Genomic DNA, 15,819 nt, shown 5'->3' with positions numbered 1-15,819 from the left:
ACCTTGATCCGACTCCTATTTTGGAGACGGATTTCCACACCCAACCGAATGAGGAGTGTATAGCACAGCAAGTCACACTGCACAGCTCTAGCGGTGAGATCAAAGCTCCAGGAAAGGCAATGTTATGATTTGCCAATCACAGTCAATGACAGCATTTCCTTGAATTTCCTGATGTATTTACTGAGCTGCATGCAGTGGAAAATTTTGAGTGACGAACCAAAATGATCAAAAATAACCCTATCAAACGCAGTGCAGTTCTACGTCCTGCTCGGAGGTGTCGAGCTCGTTGGCTTTCTGCTACAATGAGCAGGTGGAAATCTCTTACAGAGCCACCACGCAGGGCTCCGGGAGCCAGTTGAGGAGCAGGAGACTGAAGAGGAGAGGAGCAAGAGTGGAATTACCTCTTTTTTTGCCATCATCTCTAGTTTGGCCAGTCTGTGGGCAGCATGTAAAGAGCCAATCTGAATAATTTAGTCCATTTCAATCACCCAGAAGAAGAAACAATTAAAAAAATCTTACAAGAAGGTCTGCTTTCTTGAAATAACCAGATATTTTTTCAAAGAAACAAGATAAAACCTATTATGTTGTTCTTTGAAAACAGTGAGGAAGACTTCCTTTTTCTTCAGAGGGCTTTGATTGAGGCTCACAAATAGGTTCCCGTAGCACTTGCCTGTGTGTTGGCATTGAATTTCCAAGCCTTTTGAGATATTCCCATTAAAGGCTCCAATTGCTTCCAAAATATATATCAAATCTACTATAATGAAGGGTTTTAGCCTTTCCCGTTGAAGTTGGAAGTTCAGAAATTTCACTCTACCCTGCCAACATTGTCCAAACCGTCCCAAACAGGCATGGCGTAGCATTACTAAAGGTACTTGCTACAATTACACCCCCTTCATCTCAATGGGATATTCACTTCAAGGACATTGGTGACTATTGAAATGCAAATATTTAGTCCTGAGCAGAACAGTCAAAGAAAAACACTCAGCTGGAGGCAAATAACTTTCTTTTTATGGAAAAGAACCCAATGTCTTTATGTTCCACTAAAGGCTGTTTTGTCTAGGAACAGGTTCAAACCCTATTGGTATTTTCCCTCTGCGTTTTTCCTGATTGTATTTAATATCTGAGCACTTCCATAGTGATAGTTATCAGATTTGGTCAACCCTCACTCATGCTGAGGAGCATTTTATGTCATAAATCATTTCATTTCTTTCGAAAATATTCTGGGCGAGAAAATTGTTATTCCCTATATTGAAATGCAGCCTTCAGTCAAAGAATAATTTATATCAACTCTAGCACGTGGATTTTGCCATCTTTGGCAAGTGCCTGAGTAGTTTATGAACACATAAATTATAAGTGATGTCTTTCCTTTAGTAAGACTTTTTATAGAGTGAGATTCTCTGCTGGAGTAAACCCTTAGTACAGATAAGTTGCAAAACTGCTGATTTCCAAGGAGTAGGAATTTTAATCGAGTATGAAGATGATAAAATCTGATATTGCATGAAGTCTTCTTATTAGGTAGCATGCAAAACATCTGTCAGAGCACTTGTGATGCAACAGCCTATCATGTAGGCATAGATAGTGCAGTTATAGAATCATAGAATGGTTTGGGTTGGAAGGGACCTTCAAGATCATCTAGTTCCAACCCCCCTGCCATGGACAGGGACACCTGCCACTACACCAGGTTGCTCAAAGCCCCATTCAACCTGGCCTTGAACACTTCCAGGGATGGGGCAGCCTCAGCTTCTCTGGGCAACCTGGTCCAGTGTTTCACCACCCTTGGAGTCAAGAAGTTCTTCCTTAGATCTAATCGAAATCTCCCCCCTTTCAGTTTAAAGCCATTGCCCCTTGTCCTATCACTACATGCCCTCGTCCAAAGTCCCTCTCCAGCTTTCTTGTAGGCCCTCTGAAGTACTGGAAGGCTGCTGGAAGGTCTCCCTGGAGCGTTCTCTTCTCCAGGCTCAACAACCCCAACTCTTATCAGCCTGGCTTCAGAGGAGAGGTGCTCCAGCTCTTGGATCATCTTCATGCCCTCCTGTGGACCTGCTCCAACAGCTCCATGTCCTTCTGTTGGGGGCCGCAGAGCTGAAGGCAGTGCTGCATGGGGTTCTCATGAGAGTAGAGTAGAGGGGCAGAATCCCCTCCCTCGATCTGCTGCCCACGCTGCTTTGGATGCAGCCCAGGATACAGTTGGCTTTCTGGGCTGCAAGGACATTATTTAATGTCTCTGCAAAGTAGATTTCCCCCACTCCCCGTTGAATATTGCTGCTTTACTCTATAGTGTGTCGGAAACTTGATATCCCATTTTCAGTACAGATCGATTTATTTTTGAATCGTTAATGATTAGCATTGGAATGGCATCACTAATGGATGCCTTCTTGTGAACCTCTTCCCAAATGTGAACATCTAGTTAGTCTTCTGATGGAAAACCACATGTATCTTGTCCTTACTCAGTAAACTTTAGATTTATAGATATATAAATACATAAAAGTGCACAAAACCTTTAACTCACTGGACTGGAAGTTGTTGCCGCTAGAGGATTTCACACCAACCTCCGTAGCTTGAAAAGCATGGGAATTGATTTTCTTCAGTTGTCACCAATTTGCCCCCGTCATTTTCTTCTCACTTGTCTCCTTTGATGCTACCACAGCTTTGGCTCTGATTGTTCCTCACTGCGGGCGGAGGGAAAAAACTCAATCAAGCTAAAAATAAATCAACAACTTAACATTTCCATCAGCATCAATATGTTTAGTTGTTCATAACATACCACGCTGAGGCAAATCAATAATACATTTCAAATATAATCTAATATATAAACATATTCTATTTAGCCAAGCAAAAGGTTGGCTTATGAATAAAATACAAAAAATGCATCTTTTTGCAGGGCTCCCGGATCATGTTTCGATCTCTTATCATGGATATATGTTAATCTCAGGAACTTGGAAGCCTTAATCAGGAACGTTCTAGTGGTAAAAATGCTTTCTGAGGCTCCACTACAAACCAGTAGATCTTGAAACCTTTTTATTTTAAAGGAACCCATCAAAGAGGCTGGAAATGTATGTTTAAGTACTGGAAACGTTCTTATTTTTTTTCCTCGTATGGGCATGAAGGACATGGGGTTAGCTTCCAATTTCCGTTTGAAAAAAATGCCTGGCAAGTTTTTTTGTCTGGGAGAAGAGACAGAGAAAGCATCACGATAATTTATTTAACTGCCTAAATCATAGGCAGCAAATTTAGGATCATATTTCTGGTGCTAAAAATACCCTCGTTAAGGTACGCGGTAGCCATAGAGCTGTTTTGCTTGAAAAAGGAATCCGTTGTAACTGTGTTTTGCGTGGTTACCACCAGAAAGAGTGGCTTTAAAGATGTTCTCTTCTCCATCTCTTTGCAGTGGGCGGATACGACCACTCTGAGTCACACCGTGATAGGTCTGAAGCCAAACACCATGTACGAGTTCTCTGTCATGGTCACCAAAGGTCGGCGATCCAGCACCTGGAGCATGACCGCGCACGCCACCACCTATGAAGCAGGTACAGCAAGAGCTGCTGGAAGGGCTTTCTTTGGGTTTTATTTCATAGAATCATTGAAAGGTGTTGGTTGGAAGGGACCTTCAAGATCATCTAGTTCCAATCTCCCTGCCATGGGCAGGAACACCTGCCACAGGATCAGGTTGCTCAAAGCCTCATCCAACTTGGCCTTGGACATTTTCAGGGATGGGTCAGCCACAACTTCTCTAGGCAACCTCTTCCAGTGCCTCAGCACCCTCAGAGTCAAGAAGTTCTTCCTTAGATCTAATGGAAATCTCCCCTCTTTCAGTTTAAAGCCATTGCCCCTTGTCCTATCACTACACGCCCTTGTTAAAAGTCCCTCTCCAGCTTTCTTGTAGGCCCTTGAAGTACTGGAAAGGTTCTAGAAGGTGTCCCTGGAGCCTTCTCTTCTCCAGACTTAACAATCCCAACTCTCTCAGCCTACCTTCAGAGGAGAGGTGCTCCAGCCCTGTCACCATCTTCACGACCCTCCTCTGGACCTGCTCCAACAGCTCCATGTCCTTCTTGTGTTGGGGCCCCAGAGCTGAAGGCAGCACCGCAGGTGGGGTCTCAGGAGAGCAGAGCAGAGGGACAGAATCCCCTCCCTTGACATGCTGCCCATGCTGCTTTGGATGCAGCCCAAGACACGGTCGGCATTCTGGGCTGCCAGCGCACATTGCCAGCTCATGGTGAGCTTCTCCTCAACCAACACCCCCAAGTCCTTCTCCTCAGGGCTGCTCTCAATCCATTCTCCACCCAGCCTGTACTTGTGCTTGGGATTGCCCCGACCTATGTGCAGGACCTTGCACTTGGCCTTGTTGAACTTCATGAGGTTTGCACAGGCCCACCTCTCCAGCCTGTCAAGGTCCTTCTGGATAGCATCCCTTCCCTCCAGCGTATTTATCATCAAAAGCCTCATTCGACTTCACCTTAACTGCTTAAATCTTCAGCATACGTCCAAAATTAACTGTATTTCTTTGCTTTTTTCCATGGGTAGCAAAGCAGAGCTCTGGTGTCATTGCAAGAAGTCAGGAGACGGTAGTACGTGTGTGTGATTCTTTGCTCCTTAATATATTGATCATCTGTGACTTTTAACGCCGAGGATTTAAAATAGTTTTCACTTTTCAAAGAAACCCGAGATCAGATGAGAACAATTTTTCTCTTATTATTAGATAATGATTTTGCTGCTTGAAAATGGTGACTTAGGAAGTTCTGTGTGGTTTTTGTCTCTTATCTCATCTTATCCACTTAGTAAGAAGGACTCGGTGAATGCTTCTATCTAATGCCCATACTTCTTGACTCTACATCTTGACTCAGAGATCCATTCATAATACTACACGGGCACATTTGAGCTGTGAACTATGCTGGTGATCACCAGTCCAACCAGACCTACAGCAACTGAAACCATGTGTCCAAAATTTGAGACATAGCCAGAAACAGGAAAACAAAACAAAAAAAATAATAACATCCAAGGAATGAGTCATTTCAGCTTATTTATCGTAAAGACGCAATTATCTACCCCGTGCAAAATGTTGACTTCTAGAAATTATCTTCTGACAGTTTGGAGAAGGCCTCTCTTCTATGCTCAGTGGTTTTATACATCTGTATTTCATTTCCAACGTGCTTCTAATAAACAAATACACTTTGAAGGCTTAATTTAGCTGCTCTTCTTAAGGTTTTGAGTGGTATTTTCCGAGCGGGAAGCCATGACCTGAAAGCTACTTCCGATTCTGAAGGGGACTAAAAGCAGTTTTGATAACAGAAACCAGATATGTATTGAATGTAACCCTTATTTAGAGGGATAAAAAATATTTGAAAAGGGATGGAGACGTCGTGATGTCTACAAAGAAGAACATCCTCTCCAAAACTTCAATGTTTCTTTGGATTTTGTGGGTCTTAAATTGACTGCGCGGGAAATAAAATGCCTGGACTTTACTTCTAGTTATCAAGTAGGAGTTAATGGCAACACGTATCCTGATGACTGGGAAGTGTTCAAGGCCAGATTGGATGAGGCGTTGAGCAATGTGGTGTAGTGGAGGGTGTCCCTGCCCATGGCAGAGGGGTTGGAACTAGATGATCTTTGAGGTCCCTTCCAACCCTAACCATTCTATGATTCTATGATCTAGGATTAATTAAGATGTTTTTGCTTCTTCATCCCTTGTAGATAGCAATATTTACATTTGGGCACCGGTGTCATACATGCTATGTTTTCCTGAAGGTGACCTTGAAAAAGCTTTAGGTGCCATTACAAATCCGTTTCTATCAACAGATACCAAGTGAAAGCTGCTGGTAAATATTGATTTGTTGATTGTTTTGGGTTTGTTTTTTTTTTTAAAAAATGAGACCTGCAGTACACGCCAGTTAATTAACAAAGGGAAAAGAAGAGGGAACATACCTGTCCCTAGATTTTTCCCATGTGATTGCAATGCAATTATCGGAGCTTGATGGAGCAGCTCTGTTAATTAAGGGCCTCCTGTGCTGCTGATCTATATTGCCTGTTTTGGACCCATTCCACGTGTTGAATTTCCTGCAGTGATATTCAAGAACATCTCTCAAGCCTGTCAAGATCCCTCTGGATGGCACCCCTTCCCTCCAGCGTGTCAATCACACCATTATTATTCCTGTTATTAATCGTATAGGGCTCCCAGAGTGTATTAGATGTTCTTGGATACCTCGGTGGTTGTTTAGCTCTAAGGACCAATATTAATGGGAGGAGGAGAAGAACCATCCACCAAATCCAAACGTACCCACCTCCACGTTACAATATCACTTCTAGACAAATCCTATGGTTGATGGCATCTAAGGACACGCGTGTTTGAAAGGATCTGAGGAAGTGGTAAATGCCTGCTGAGTAGTTCATGCCTGCTATGGTGTGTAAGGACTTCAAAAGGTGGTGAATAACTTCTGGTTTTGATTCTTTTCACTATTTTTAGCACCGACCTCTGCTCCCAAGGATTTGACAGTCATCACACGAGAAGGGAAGCCTCGGGCCGTCGTCGTCAGCTGGCAGCCGCCGTTGGAAGCCAATGGAAAAATAACTGGTAAACATTGACATTATCCTATATTCTCTTTTTTATTTTCCCCTTCTGATCATTTACTGCTCCCGATCTCTGGTTTTATTTTTCTAAGATGCTCTTCGATCCGACGTTATTTTATTTTTCTCTTACTTTTATCAGCCAACGCGGTCTAGGATTCAAGGCAATGTTAGGAATACTGCAAGATGTAGAGCTCGGGGGATGTAAATTTTTTATTTTTAAATGCAAAGAGCAGTAATATGAGTTTAAAAAAGTGCAAGTTTTGTGGTGTGTGCTGCTCAATGATGACTAGAAATGACTAATTATAAGTACTTTGTTGGACAATAATGCAATACATAATACACATAATGACAGGTTTGCTCGGTGTAGCATGTCATGGGAGAATTTACTGGTAGATATTTAACTTTACAATAACAATTTAAGGCAAGGATGATCAGGAATAAAACCCTAATATTGACTGACAGGAGCTGAACTTAACAGATGCTACACAGTGACGGATTTTATATACCAAAATACGGCATATAACCTTAGTGTCTAACGAAGAAATCCATTACAGACCTTGAATGTTGATTTAGTTTGCAAAATATAGTAGAGTTCTAACTGAGATTTTGCATTTGAATGGTCAATTTAGTCTTTTCATAGACATCTCAGAGGCATATAGTTATTAGAACTACTGTTCACCTGCAAAAATGGGCACATTATGCTCACGTTACTACAAACAGTTGGGTTCAACTAGGTCTACAATGCATTTTCATGTGTGTACATCACCGTTGCTGCAAGAAATCCCAGCTACACCCTGCCAAAGCGTTGGGAACTAGAGATGGAAGAGGAAGAATGACTCTCGTAGGGATTTTTTTACTGTGTCTGTGGTCAAATGTTTCTTAGAGGTATTGAGCAGAGGAAATGAGTCCTTGTGGAGAGGACAAACATCCCCAACAACCAAATCTTTATCCCTACAACTGCTGGAGCAAGCATATTTGTGTTAATTTGAGAAACATGAATATATATTTTCATAACTTATATAGAGAAGTTGTGGCTGACCCATCCCTGGAGGTGTTCAAGGTCAGGTTGGATGGGGCTTTGAGCAACCTGGTGTAGTGGCAGGTGTCCCTGCCCGTGGCAGGGGGATTGGAACTAGATGATCTTGAAGGTCCCTTCCAACCCCAACCATTTTATGTTTCTATATTAATCCAAATATCATGGTCAGAGAAACTGCTTTAGTAAAACCAAACTACAAGCCTCTAAATAAAATGCCGTAATATAAAACAAACAAAGAAAAAAAGCCCCAAAAAAACAGATCACTTTCATCCCAACACCACTTGTCCATGACCAATGTAACCGTTTGCATGGAATGAGTTGTGAAAAGCATCTTTGTTTCAGAAAAGTGTAGGGGAAATAGCAATAACAAGGCTTAACACCAACTTTGTAGTAACTTTGGACGTCCAGAAGACCCACTTGGGCTCTCCCCACCCTGGTACCTCGCTCCTGTAGCATGATGCTTAAGATTGGACTTAAAGCGGGTTTTTTTGCCTATGAGTAACATACCAGGGAGTTTTTCAGAAAAAAAAAAAAAAAAGAAAAGAACAAAAAAAAAAAAAAGGAAAGGAAAAAAAAGAAAAGAAAAAAACGGAAAGAAAAAAAAAGAAAATATTTTAAAACTTTGGCAGAGGCTGGTGTTGGAGGTCTCCAGCTGAGTCTGGGTTGGCACAGAGGGTTTACCAGACCTCTCAGCCTTTCTTACAGGCTTTTTCCTTCTTCCCAAAATTTCCTTTGCTGCCAAGATTATTCCTACAAATTATTGTTTCCTAACACTGGTGCTTCTACCTCTAAAATTCTAAACTCATATTCAGTGCTATAATTCTTAATTCTTTTCCCCAAAACACTTTCCCCTGTATTGTCAAGAAATATCACATAGCTTCTCTATATTTCTCACCGTGAACACCGTAATTGTCATTATGTTCTAAAAACAGACCGATCTGTATTTTGGTAACATTCATAGAATCATAGAATGGTTTGGGTGGGAAGGGACCTCAAAGATCATCTCGTTCCAACCCACCTGCCATGGGCAGGGATATTCCTCAAAGCTGTTTCGATTGGAGACACTCTACCTTCCCCGCTTGGAAAAAGCCAACCCTGATTTTTAAGAAACCTGACTTTTCTCTCTAGTTCCCAACAGAAGCACATTCAAATTTGCTTGAAGTAAGTGCTAACCGAGAGCCTGTGTTTATTCAGCCTACATCCTCTTCTATACTTTGGACAAGAACTCTCCCATCAATGACTGGATTATGGAGTCCATCAGCAGCGAACGCCTCACCCACCAGATCATGGACCTCAACCTCGACACCATCTACTACTTCAGAATCCAAGCTCGTAACGCCAAGGGAGTTGGGCCTCTCTCCGATCCTATTTTCTTCCAGACGCTGAAAGGTTTGGATTTGTGTCATCTGGATAGTAACGAGACGTAGAATTTTCTTTACGCTTTCTTGGGAGCTTTGCAGTTAATTCCATGTCAACCAGAAGAGATCCTCCTACTTGTAATTATGATTGAGAGAGAAAAGCAGAATGCTACCTACAGTAGTTGACGAAAATAAACCACATAGTGAGGCAGGAACTATATTTTTAGATCCAAATAGATGGGGGAAAGCTCTCTGACACTACTTAACTTTCTACCATCAATGATAAAGCTAATTGGATCTGAGGGGCTTTCTCTAGGGAGATCTCTTTTCATTTTAGATTCTCTGGTGTCTGAAGGAACCTCTAACGACTCGGTCTTCTCAGCAGAGTACGCATGCAAAATTAGGACGAAAAAAAAATCTGACAGACAGCTTGATTTTGCACGGGGAAAGTTTATTTTTCACTATATTTACACTATATATTTTTATATATAGTGAAGTTTATATTTCACTATATTTTCACTATATATTCACGGATATTTTTCACTACCTCTCATTAATAACAGATTAATTAAATACCTGATCTGTCTCCCTTAGTGACAAGGATCTGGCAAAACAGGGGCACCTCTTTTTTGGCTTTTTTTTTTGACTAGTGTTTCAGCACCGATGTATTTATCATCTGCTCTGACATGATCTACCCAGAAATTATTAATGAGGAAGACCTAAACGATATTATCGTGAGTGGGAAGCGAGGTGCTTACCACGGCTTCGCTCCTTTGGATTTTAACTATCATTCATATTACTCATTTTGCATAAAAGTAGGAAATTCTGTTTAAAAAGATGTGTAATTAATGCAAAAACTCGAATGATGTCAACAGCAAACCTATTGCGGGAAAGAAGCGTGGCGTAGGAGAGAGAACGCTTTGGCTGTGTCTCCTCTAGAGAAAATGCTGAGATTTGTAGATAAAAAAATAACATCTTGGCAGGAGGGAACTGAAATTGGCCACAAGTTGGACCTGAGAAGTCCCAACCGGAGGGAAATTAGGGAGAAATTTGGACTCAAAACATGAGCCGGAGAGGCTTGGAACGAGAGATCGCACTCAAATCTCTTTTTAATCAATTGTAAGTGACTTTGATTAACGTGAGCTCTACAAAAAAAAAGGAGGATGACTGCAGCAAACAGCAATGCCACGTCGTTTGCTTTGGGGGAATTGGTTTGTTCATATTTGAGTTCGCCTTTCAGCAAAAACTTAACGGCAATAGCAAATTTTGCTGGTTTTTGCCTCCGAGGGAAGGAAGGGGAAACTCCAGATTCAGTCAATAAGGAAGGATTTCAATGAAGATCCTCGTACGACAGTTTTCATGAATTAGCAAGAGTCAGGGCCAAAAAAAAAAATAATAAATGAAAAATTGTATCGATTTGTTGTGAGCTTATCACCGCCTGCCCAGGTTTGCAGGACTGACTTGTCCAAGTAATGTTTTGCTTTGAGTGAATTATTGGGTAAGATCCTGATTATTCATTCTCCGCAGCCATGAAATGTGAAGAGGGAGCACTTCGCGGGTGCTTCATTTCCATCGAGCGGCCAGTGCCAACTTAATTTCACGTTCGCAGTTGGTGCCAAGCAGAAGTCTATTAGCCTGAGTTTCAAATGAGTCCAGGCATCAAAATATAATAAGCACAGACTAATGAGATCTGAGAAGATATTTCTGGGCCCAGGAAAGTTGGTCCACATTCAAGGAGCACCTCCTCCAAGCTCAGCAGAGGTGCATCCCGATGAAGAACAAGTCAGGCAAAAAGACCAGGAAGCCCGCGTGGATGAGCAAGGAGCTCCTGGACCAACTGAAAATGAAGAGGATAGCCTATAGAGGGTGGAAGTGGAGACAGATAGCCTGGGAGGAATACAGAGAAGCTGTACGAGTGACCAGGGATCAAGTGAGGAAGGCTAAAGCCCTGAAGGAATTGAATTTGGCAAGGGATATAAAAAAGCAATAAGAAAAGCTTCTATAGGTATGTAGGGGACAAAAGGAAGTCCAAGGAGAATGTAGGCCCCCTCCAGAAGGATACTGGTGCTCTGGTTACCCAGGACATAGAGAAGGCTGAGTTACTCAATGACTTTTTTGCCTCAGTCTTCACTGATAAAGCCTCTTGTCTTACCACCCAAGCTGTGGAAAGAACTAGCAGGGACTGTGAGGATGAACCACCGCCCACTGTACTTGAAGAGCAGGTTCGGGAACATCTGAGGAACTTGAAGGTGCACAAGTCCATGGGACCTGATGAGATCCATCCGCAGGTCCTGAAGGAACTGGCGGATGAAGTTGCCAAGCCACTGGCCATTGTATTTGAGAAGTCGTGGCGGTCTGGCGAGGTCCCCGATGACTGGAAGAGAGGGAACATAACCCCCATATTTAAAAAGGGGAACAAGGAGGACCCGGGCAACTACAGGCCGGTCAGCCTCACCTCTGTGCCTGGCAAGGTCATGGAGCAGATTCTCCTGGGAACCATGCTAAGGCACATGGAGAGCAAGGAGGTGGTGGGTGACAGCCAACATGGCTTCACCAAAGGCAGATAGTGCCTGACCAAATTGGTGGCCTTTTATGATGGGGTGACAGCATCGGTGGACAAGGGTCGACCAACAGATATCATCTACCTGGACTTGTGCAAAGCTTTTGACACTGTCCCGCACGACATTCTTCTCTCTAAACTAGAGAGGCATGGGTTTGATGGATGGACCACTCGGTGGATAAGGAATTGGCTCAATGGCTGCACTCAGAGAGTAGTGGTCAACGGCTCGATGTCCAAGTGGAGACCGGTCACGAGTGGCGTCCCTCAGGGATCCGTGTTGGGCCCGGCCCTCTTCAACATCTTTGTCGGTGACGTGGACAGTGGCATGGAGTGCACCCTCAGCAAGTTCGCCAATGACACCAAGCTGTGTGGTGCTGTCGACACGCTGGAAGGGAGGGATGCCATCCAGAGGGACCTCGACAGGCTGGAGAGGTGGGCCCATGCCAACCTCATGAAGTTCAACCAGGCCAAATGCAAGGTCCTACATCTGGGTCATGGCAATCCCAGGCACAAATACAGACTGGGCGGAGAATGGATCGAGTGCAGCCCTGAGGAGAAGGACTTGGGAGTACTGGTGGACGAGAAGCTCAATATGAGCCGGCAATGTGCTCTTGCGGCCCAGAAGGCCAACCGCATCCTGGGCTGCATCAAGAGGAGCGTGGCCAGCAGGTCGAGAGAGGTGATTCTCCCCCTCTACTCTGCCCTCGTGAGACCTCACTTGGAGTATTGCGTCCAGTTCTGGAGTCCCCAACATAAGAAGGACATGGACCAGTTGGAGAGGGTCCAGAGGAGGGCCACGAAGATGATAAGAGGGCTGGAGCACCTTTCCTATGAGGACAGGCTGAAAGAGTTGGGGCTGTTCAGCCTGGAGAAGAGGAGGCTCCGGGGTGACCTTATAGCAGTCTTCCAGTACCTCAAGGGGGCCTACAAGAAAGATGGGGAGAGGCTGTTCAGGAAGGCCAGTTGTGATAGGACAAGGGGTAATGGTTTTAAAATAGAGGGAGGTAGATTCAGGTTGGATATTAGGAAAAAATTTTTTACCATGAGAGTTGTAGAACACTGGAACAGGTTGCCCAGAGAGGTGGTGGATGCTCCATCCCTGGAGACGTTCAAGGCCAGGTTGGATGAGGCCCTGAGCAACCTGATCTAGTTGGAGATCATAGAATGGTTAGGGCTGGAAGGGACCTTCAGAGGTCATCTAGTCCAACCCCCCTGCAAGGAACAGGGATATCTCCAACTTTCCTGGGCCCCTCGTCCCTCCAGGGCCACCTCCCACGGCACTTTGCCCATCAGGTCCTTGAAGAGGCCGAAGTCCACCTTCTTGAAGTCTAGGGCACAGAGCTTGCTGTATAGTTTCCTTGCTGCCCCGTGGATCTTGAACTCCACCGTGTCGTGGTCACTGCAGCCAAGGCTGTCCTTAAGTTTCACATCGCCCACCAGTCCCTCCCTGTTGGTGAGCACAAGGTCGAGCATGGCACCCCTCCTTGTCGGCTCCTCTATCACCTGCAGGAGGAAGTTGTCGTCCACGCATTCCAGGAACTTCCTGGACTGCCTGTGCCCTGCCGTATTGTCTTTCCAACAGATGTCAGGGTGGTTGAAGTCCCCCATGAGGACCAGGGCTTGTGACCGTGAGGCTGCTCCTATCTGGCTATCAAGCGCCTCATCTGCTCTGTCCTCCTGGCCAGGTGGCCTGTAACAGACCCCTACTGTAACATCCCCTATCCGTCCCCGTCCTCTAATCTTGACCCATAAGCTCTCTGTCAGCTCGTCCTCCAACCCCAGGCGAAGCTCCACGCACTCCAGCCGGTTGCTGACGTAGAGAGCGACACCCCCTCCTCATCTCCCCTTCCTGTCCTTTCTAAAAAGCTTATACCCCTCCATGTTGACACTCCAGTCATAGGAGTCATCCCACCACGTCTCCGTGATGCCAATAAGGTCGTAGCCCTGCTCATGTGCACGCATCTCCAGCTCATCCTGTTTATTTCCCATGCTGCGTGCGTTGGTGTACATACACCTCAGCTGGGCCTCCGACAAAGCCGACTCGCTGGCTGGAGCGACAGGGGTTCTCTTGGACGGCAGTGTAAGTTCGTTTGAACATACCTGCGATCCTTCCTCAGCCTCTGGACCCTCGGTGCTAGCACTGGTGCCATGCTGACAGCGGTATCAATCTGACTTCTTGGCTGGAGCGGCTGGAATTCCCTTCTTCTGTTCTACAGGTACTTCCAGCATATCTTTATCATTCTTGATATTCCCCCCCCTCCCCCTTCAAATCTAGTTTAAAGCCCTGCCAATGAGCCCTGCTAGCTTTTGAGCTAAGACCCTGGTTCCCCTCTGAGAAAGGCATGTCCCATCCAGTGCCATCAGACCTGGTTCAGGGAAAGCCTCCCCATGATTAAAGAAACCAAATTTCCGTCAGTGGCACCAGCCTCTGAGCCATCTGTTAATCAAATCTGATTTTCTGTTCCTTTCTATGTTCTTTCCTGCCACTAAAGGGATTGAAGAAAACACTACCTGGGCTCCTGATCCTTCGACCAATCACCCCAATGCCCTAAAGTCCCTTTTGATGGCCTTTGGACTTCTCTCTGTTAGCTCATCAGTACCAACTTGCATTACCAGTAATGGATAATAATCAGAGGGCTGTACCAAACCAGGGAGTTTCCTAGTGACGTCCCTGACGCGGGCCCCAGGGAGGCAGCAGACTTCCCTGTGGGTTGGGTCCAGTTGACATATTGGCCCCTCTGTTCCCTTCAGAAGGGAATCACCTATGACAATTACCCTCCTTTTTCTTTTAACAGGGGCAGTCAGAAATCGTGGAGCAGACTGACTCCCCTTAGACAACCCTCTGCGTGGGCCCTCGTCTATGTTTTCTTCTTTTGATGAGGTTTTAATACCGATGGCAGTCCGACCCAGCTTTGGAGACACCTCCAAGCAGGGACAGCCATCACCCTCCCTGTCATCCAGTTCCCCTCGCAGAGCACTGTACCTGTTACATAAGGACACCTGGGGGGGGCAAGGGAATTGCCAGGCAATTGTGCTTGCCACACCGAGCAGGGACCTTGTGCCATTGCTCCTTGTCCCCTAATTCCTCACATTCCCTGATCCCCTTTAACCTCTCCACTTCTTTCTGCTCTGCCACAACCAGATTATGGAAGCTGTCAATTTCCCTCTCGCTTTCCCTAATTATTCTTAACCTGCTCACCTCCTCCCTGAGCTCCAGCACTTCATCCTGGAGCTGCGCCACCCGGCTTAGCAGGTCATCAACCTGCTCACACCTCGCACAGCCATCCTCAGGGTTGCTCCCAGCTACCAAGGATAAGCTGTGACATTCCTCACAGCCTGTGATCTGAACACCCACATCCCTTCGAGTGGGTGCTGAAAGCACATTTTTCCCCCTCCGAGTGGCCACCATGACTCCCTCATAAGATGTAGTACTCCAAATCCCATCCAAGGAGCTGTAAACTGCAGCAGTTGTCCCCTCGTTAGGCGGGAACAATAACCTACCTTAGCTCCTTCTCGGCTGGCAACGACTAGTCCTTGCCCTCCCTGAGGCTATTTATAGCCCAGTGACTCACAGCTGTGCTGACTCCGCCCGGCTCTCGCAGCAGCCCGCCTACGCCGGCACCGCCCCCAACAGCGGCAGATCTGGTCCCGGCTAGAAAATGCTTCCAGAAAAGCCCTAGAAAAGAGCTTTTCTTCGGCTTTTTCCTGCAGTAGCTCTCCCCAGTCGCAGTCTTACCTGCTCTGAAGTGGATCTCCGCAGAAATCAAACAGAGATATCCCTGTTCCTTGCAGGGGGGTTGGACTAGATGACCTTTGAAGGTCCCTTCCAGCCCTAACCATTCTATGATTCTATGATTCTATGATTCTCTTACAGTGGGCGGTTCTTCATTCTCCCAGTCCCTGCCTTTGCCTTCCGTGACTTGGGCCATGCCGCTAGAGCTCTTGCCAGTGAAGACTGAGGCAAAGAAGTCGTTATGACCATGAGAAAAGTAATTTCCCTGTTTGGACTTGCGTGACCTTCCATGGAGATCTATGGGCTTTCTTTACTCTGGTGTGATGAATCCAGGCATTCTGCTCCTTGATCTTGATTGCTGTGTAGGAGGTGAGGAGTACTTGGAATGGTCCTTCCCACTGTGGTTCCAAAGTTCTTCCTGCAAGACACTTGACATATACAAAATCTCCAGGTTGTATATTATGTACAGGTCCATCTAGACCTCTGCTCCGAGTTCCAAATACATGTTTTTCAGTTTTTCTGAGTTGTTTGCTTAATGCCACCATATAGGAAGTCATAATTTCTTCACCAA

The 15,819-nt window shown here is 45.3% G+C and overlaps 1 protein-coding gene across 1 annotated transcript in view; it reads left to right on the top strand.

Annotated features, from left to right (window-relative positions):
* Positions 1–15,819, top strand: part of LOC147526224 (netrin receptor DCC-like) — a 572,075-nt gene that overhangs the window by 539,713 nt on the left and 16,543 nt on the right. The window contains 3 exon segments of the mRNA XM_086630103.1: positions 3,389–3,527; positions 6,458–6,565; positions 8,792–8,986. Of these exon segments, the coding sequence (XP_086486229.1) occupies positions 3,389–3,527; positions 6,458–6,565; positions 8,792–8,986 (442 nt within the window).

The sequence above is a fragment of the Tauraco erythrolophus genome, chromosome W (assembly GCF_009769465.1).
Source record: "Tauraco erythrolophus isolate bTauEry1 chromosome W, bTauEry1.pri, whole genome shotgun sequence".
NCBI lineage: Eukaryota > Metazoa > Chordata > Aves > Musophagiformes > Musophagidae > Tauraco > Tauraco erythrolophus.
Note: the sequence above shows the minus strand (reverse complement) of the source record. Positions and strands in the feature narration are given on the sequence as shown.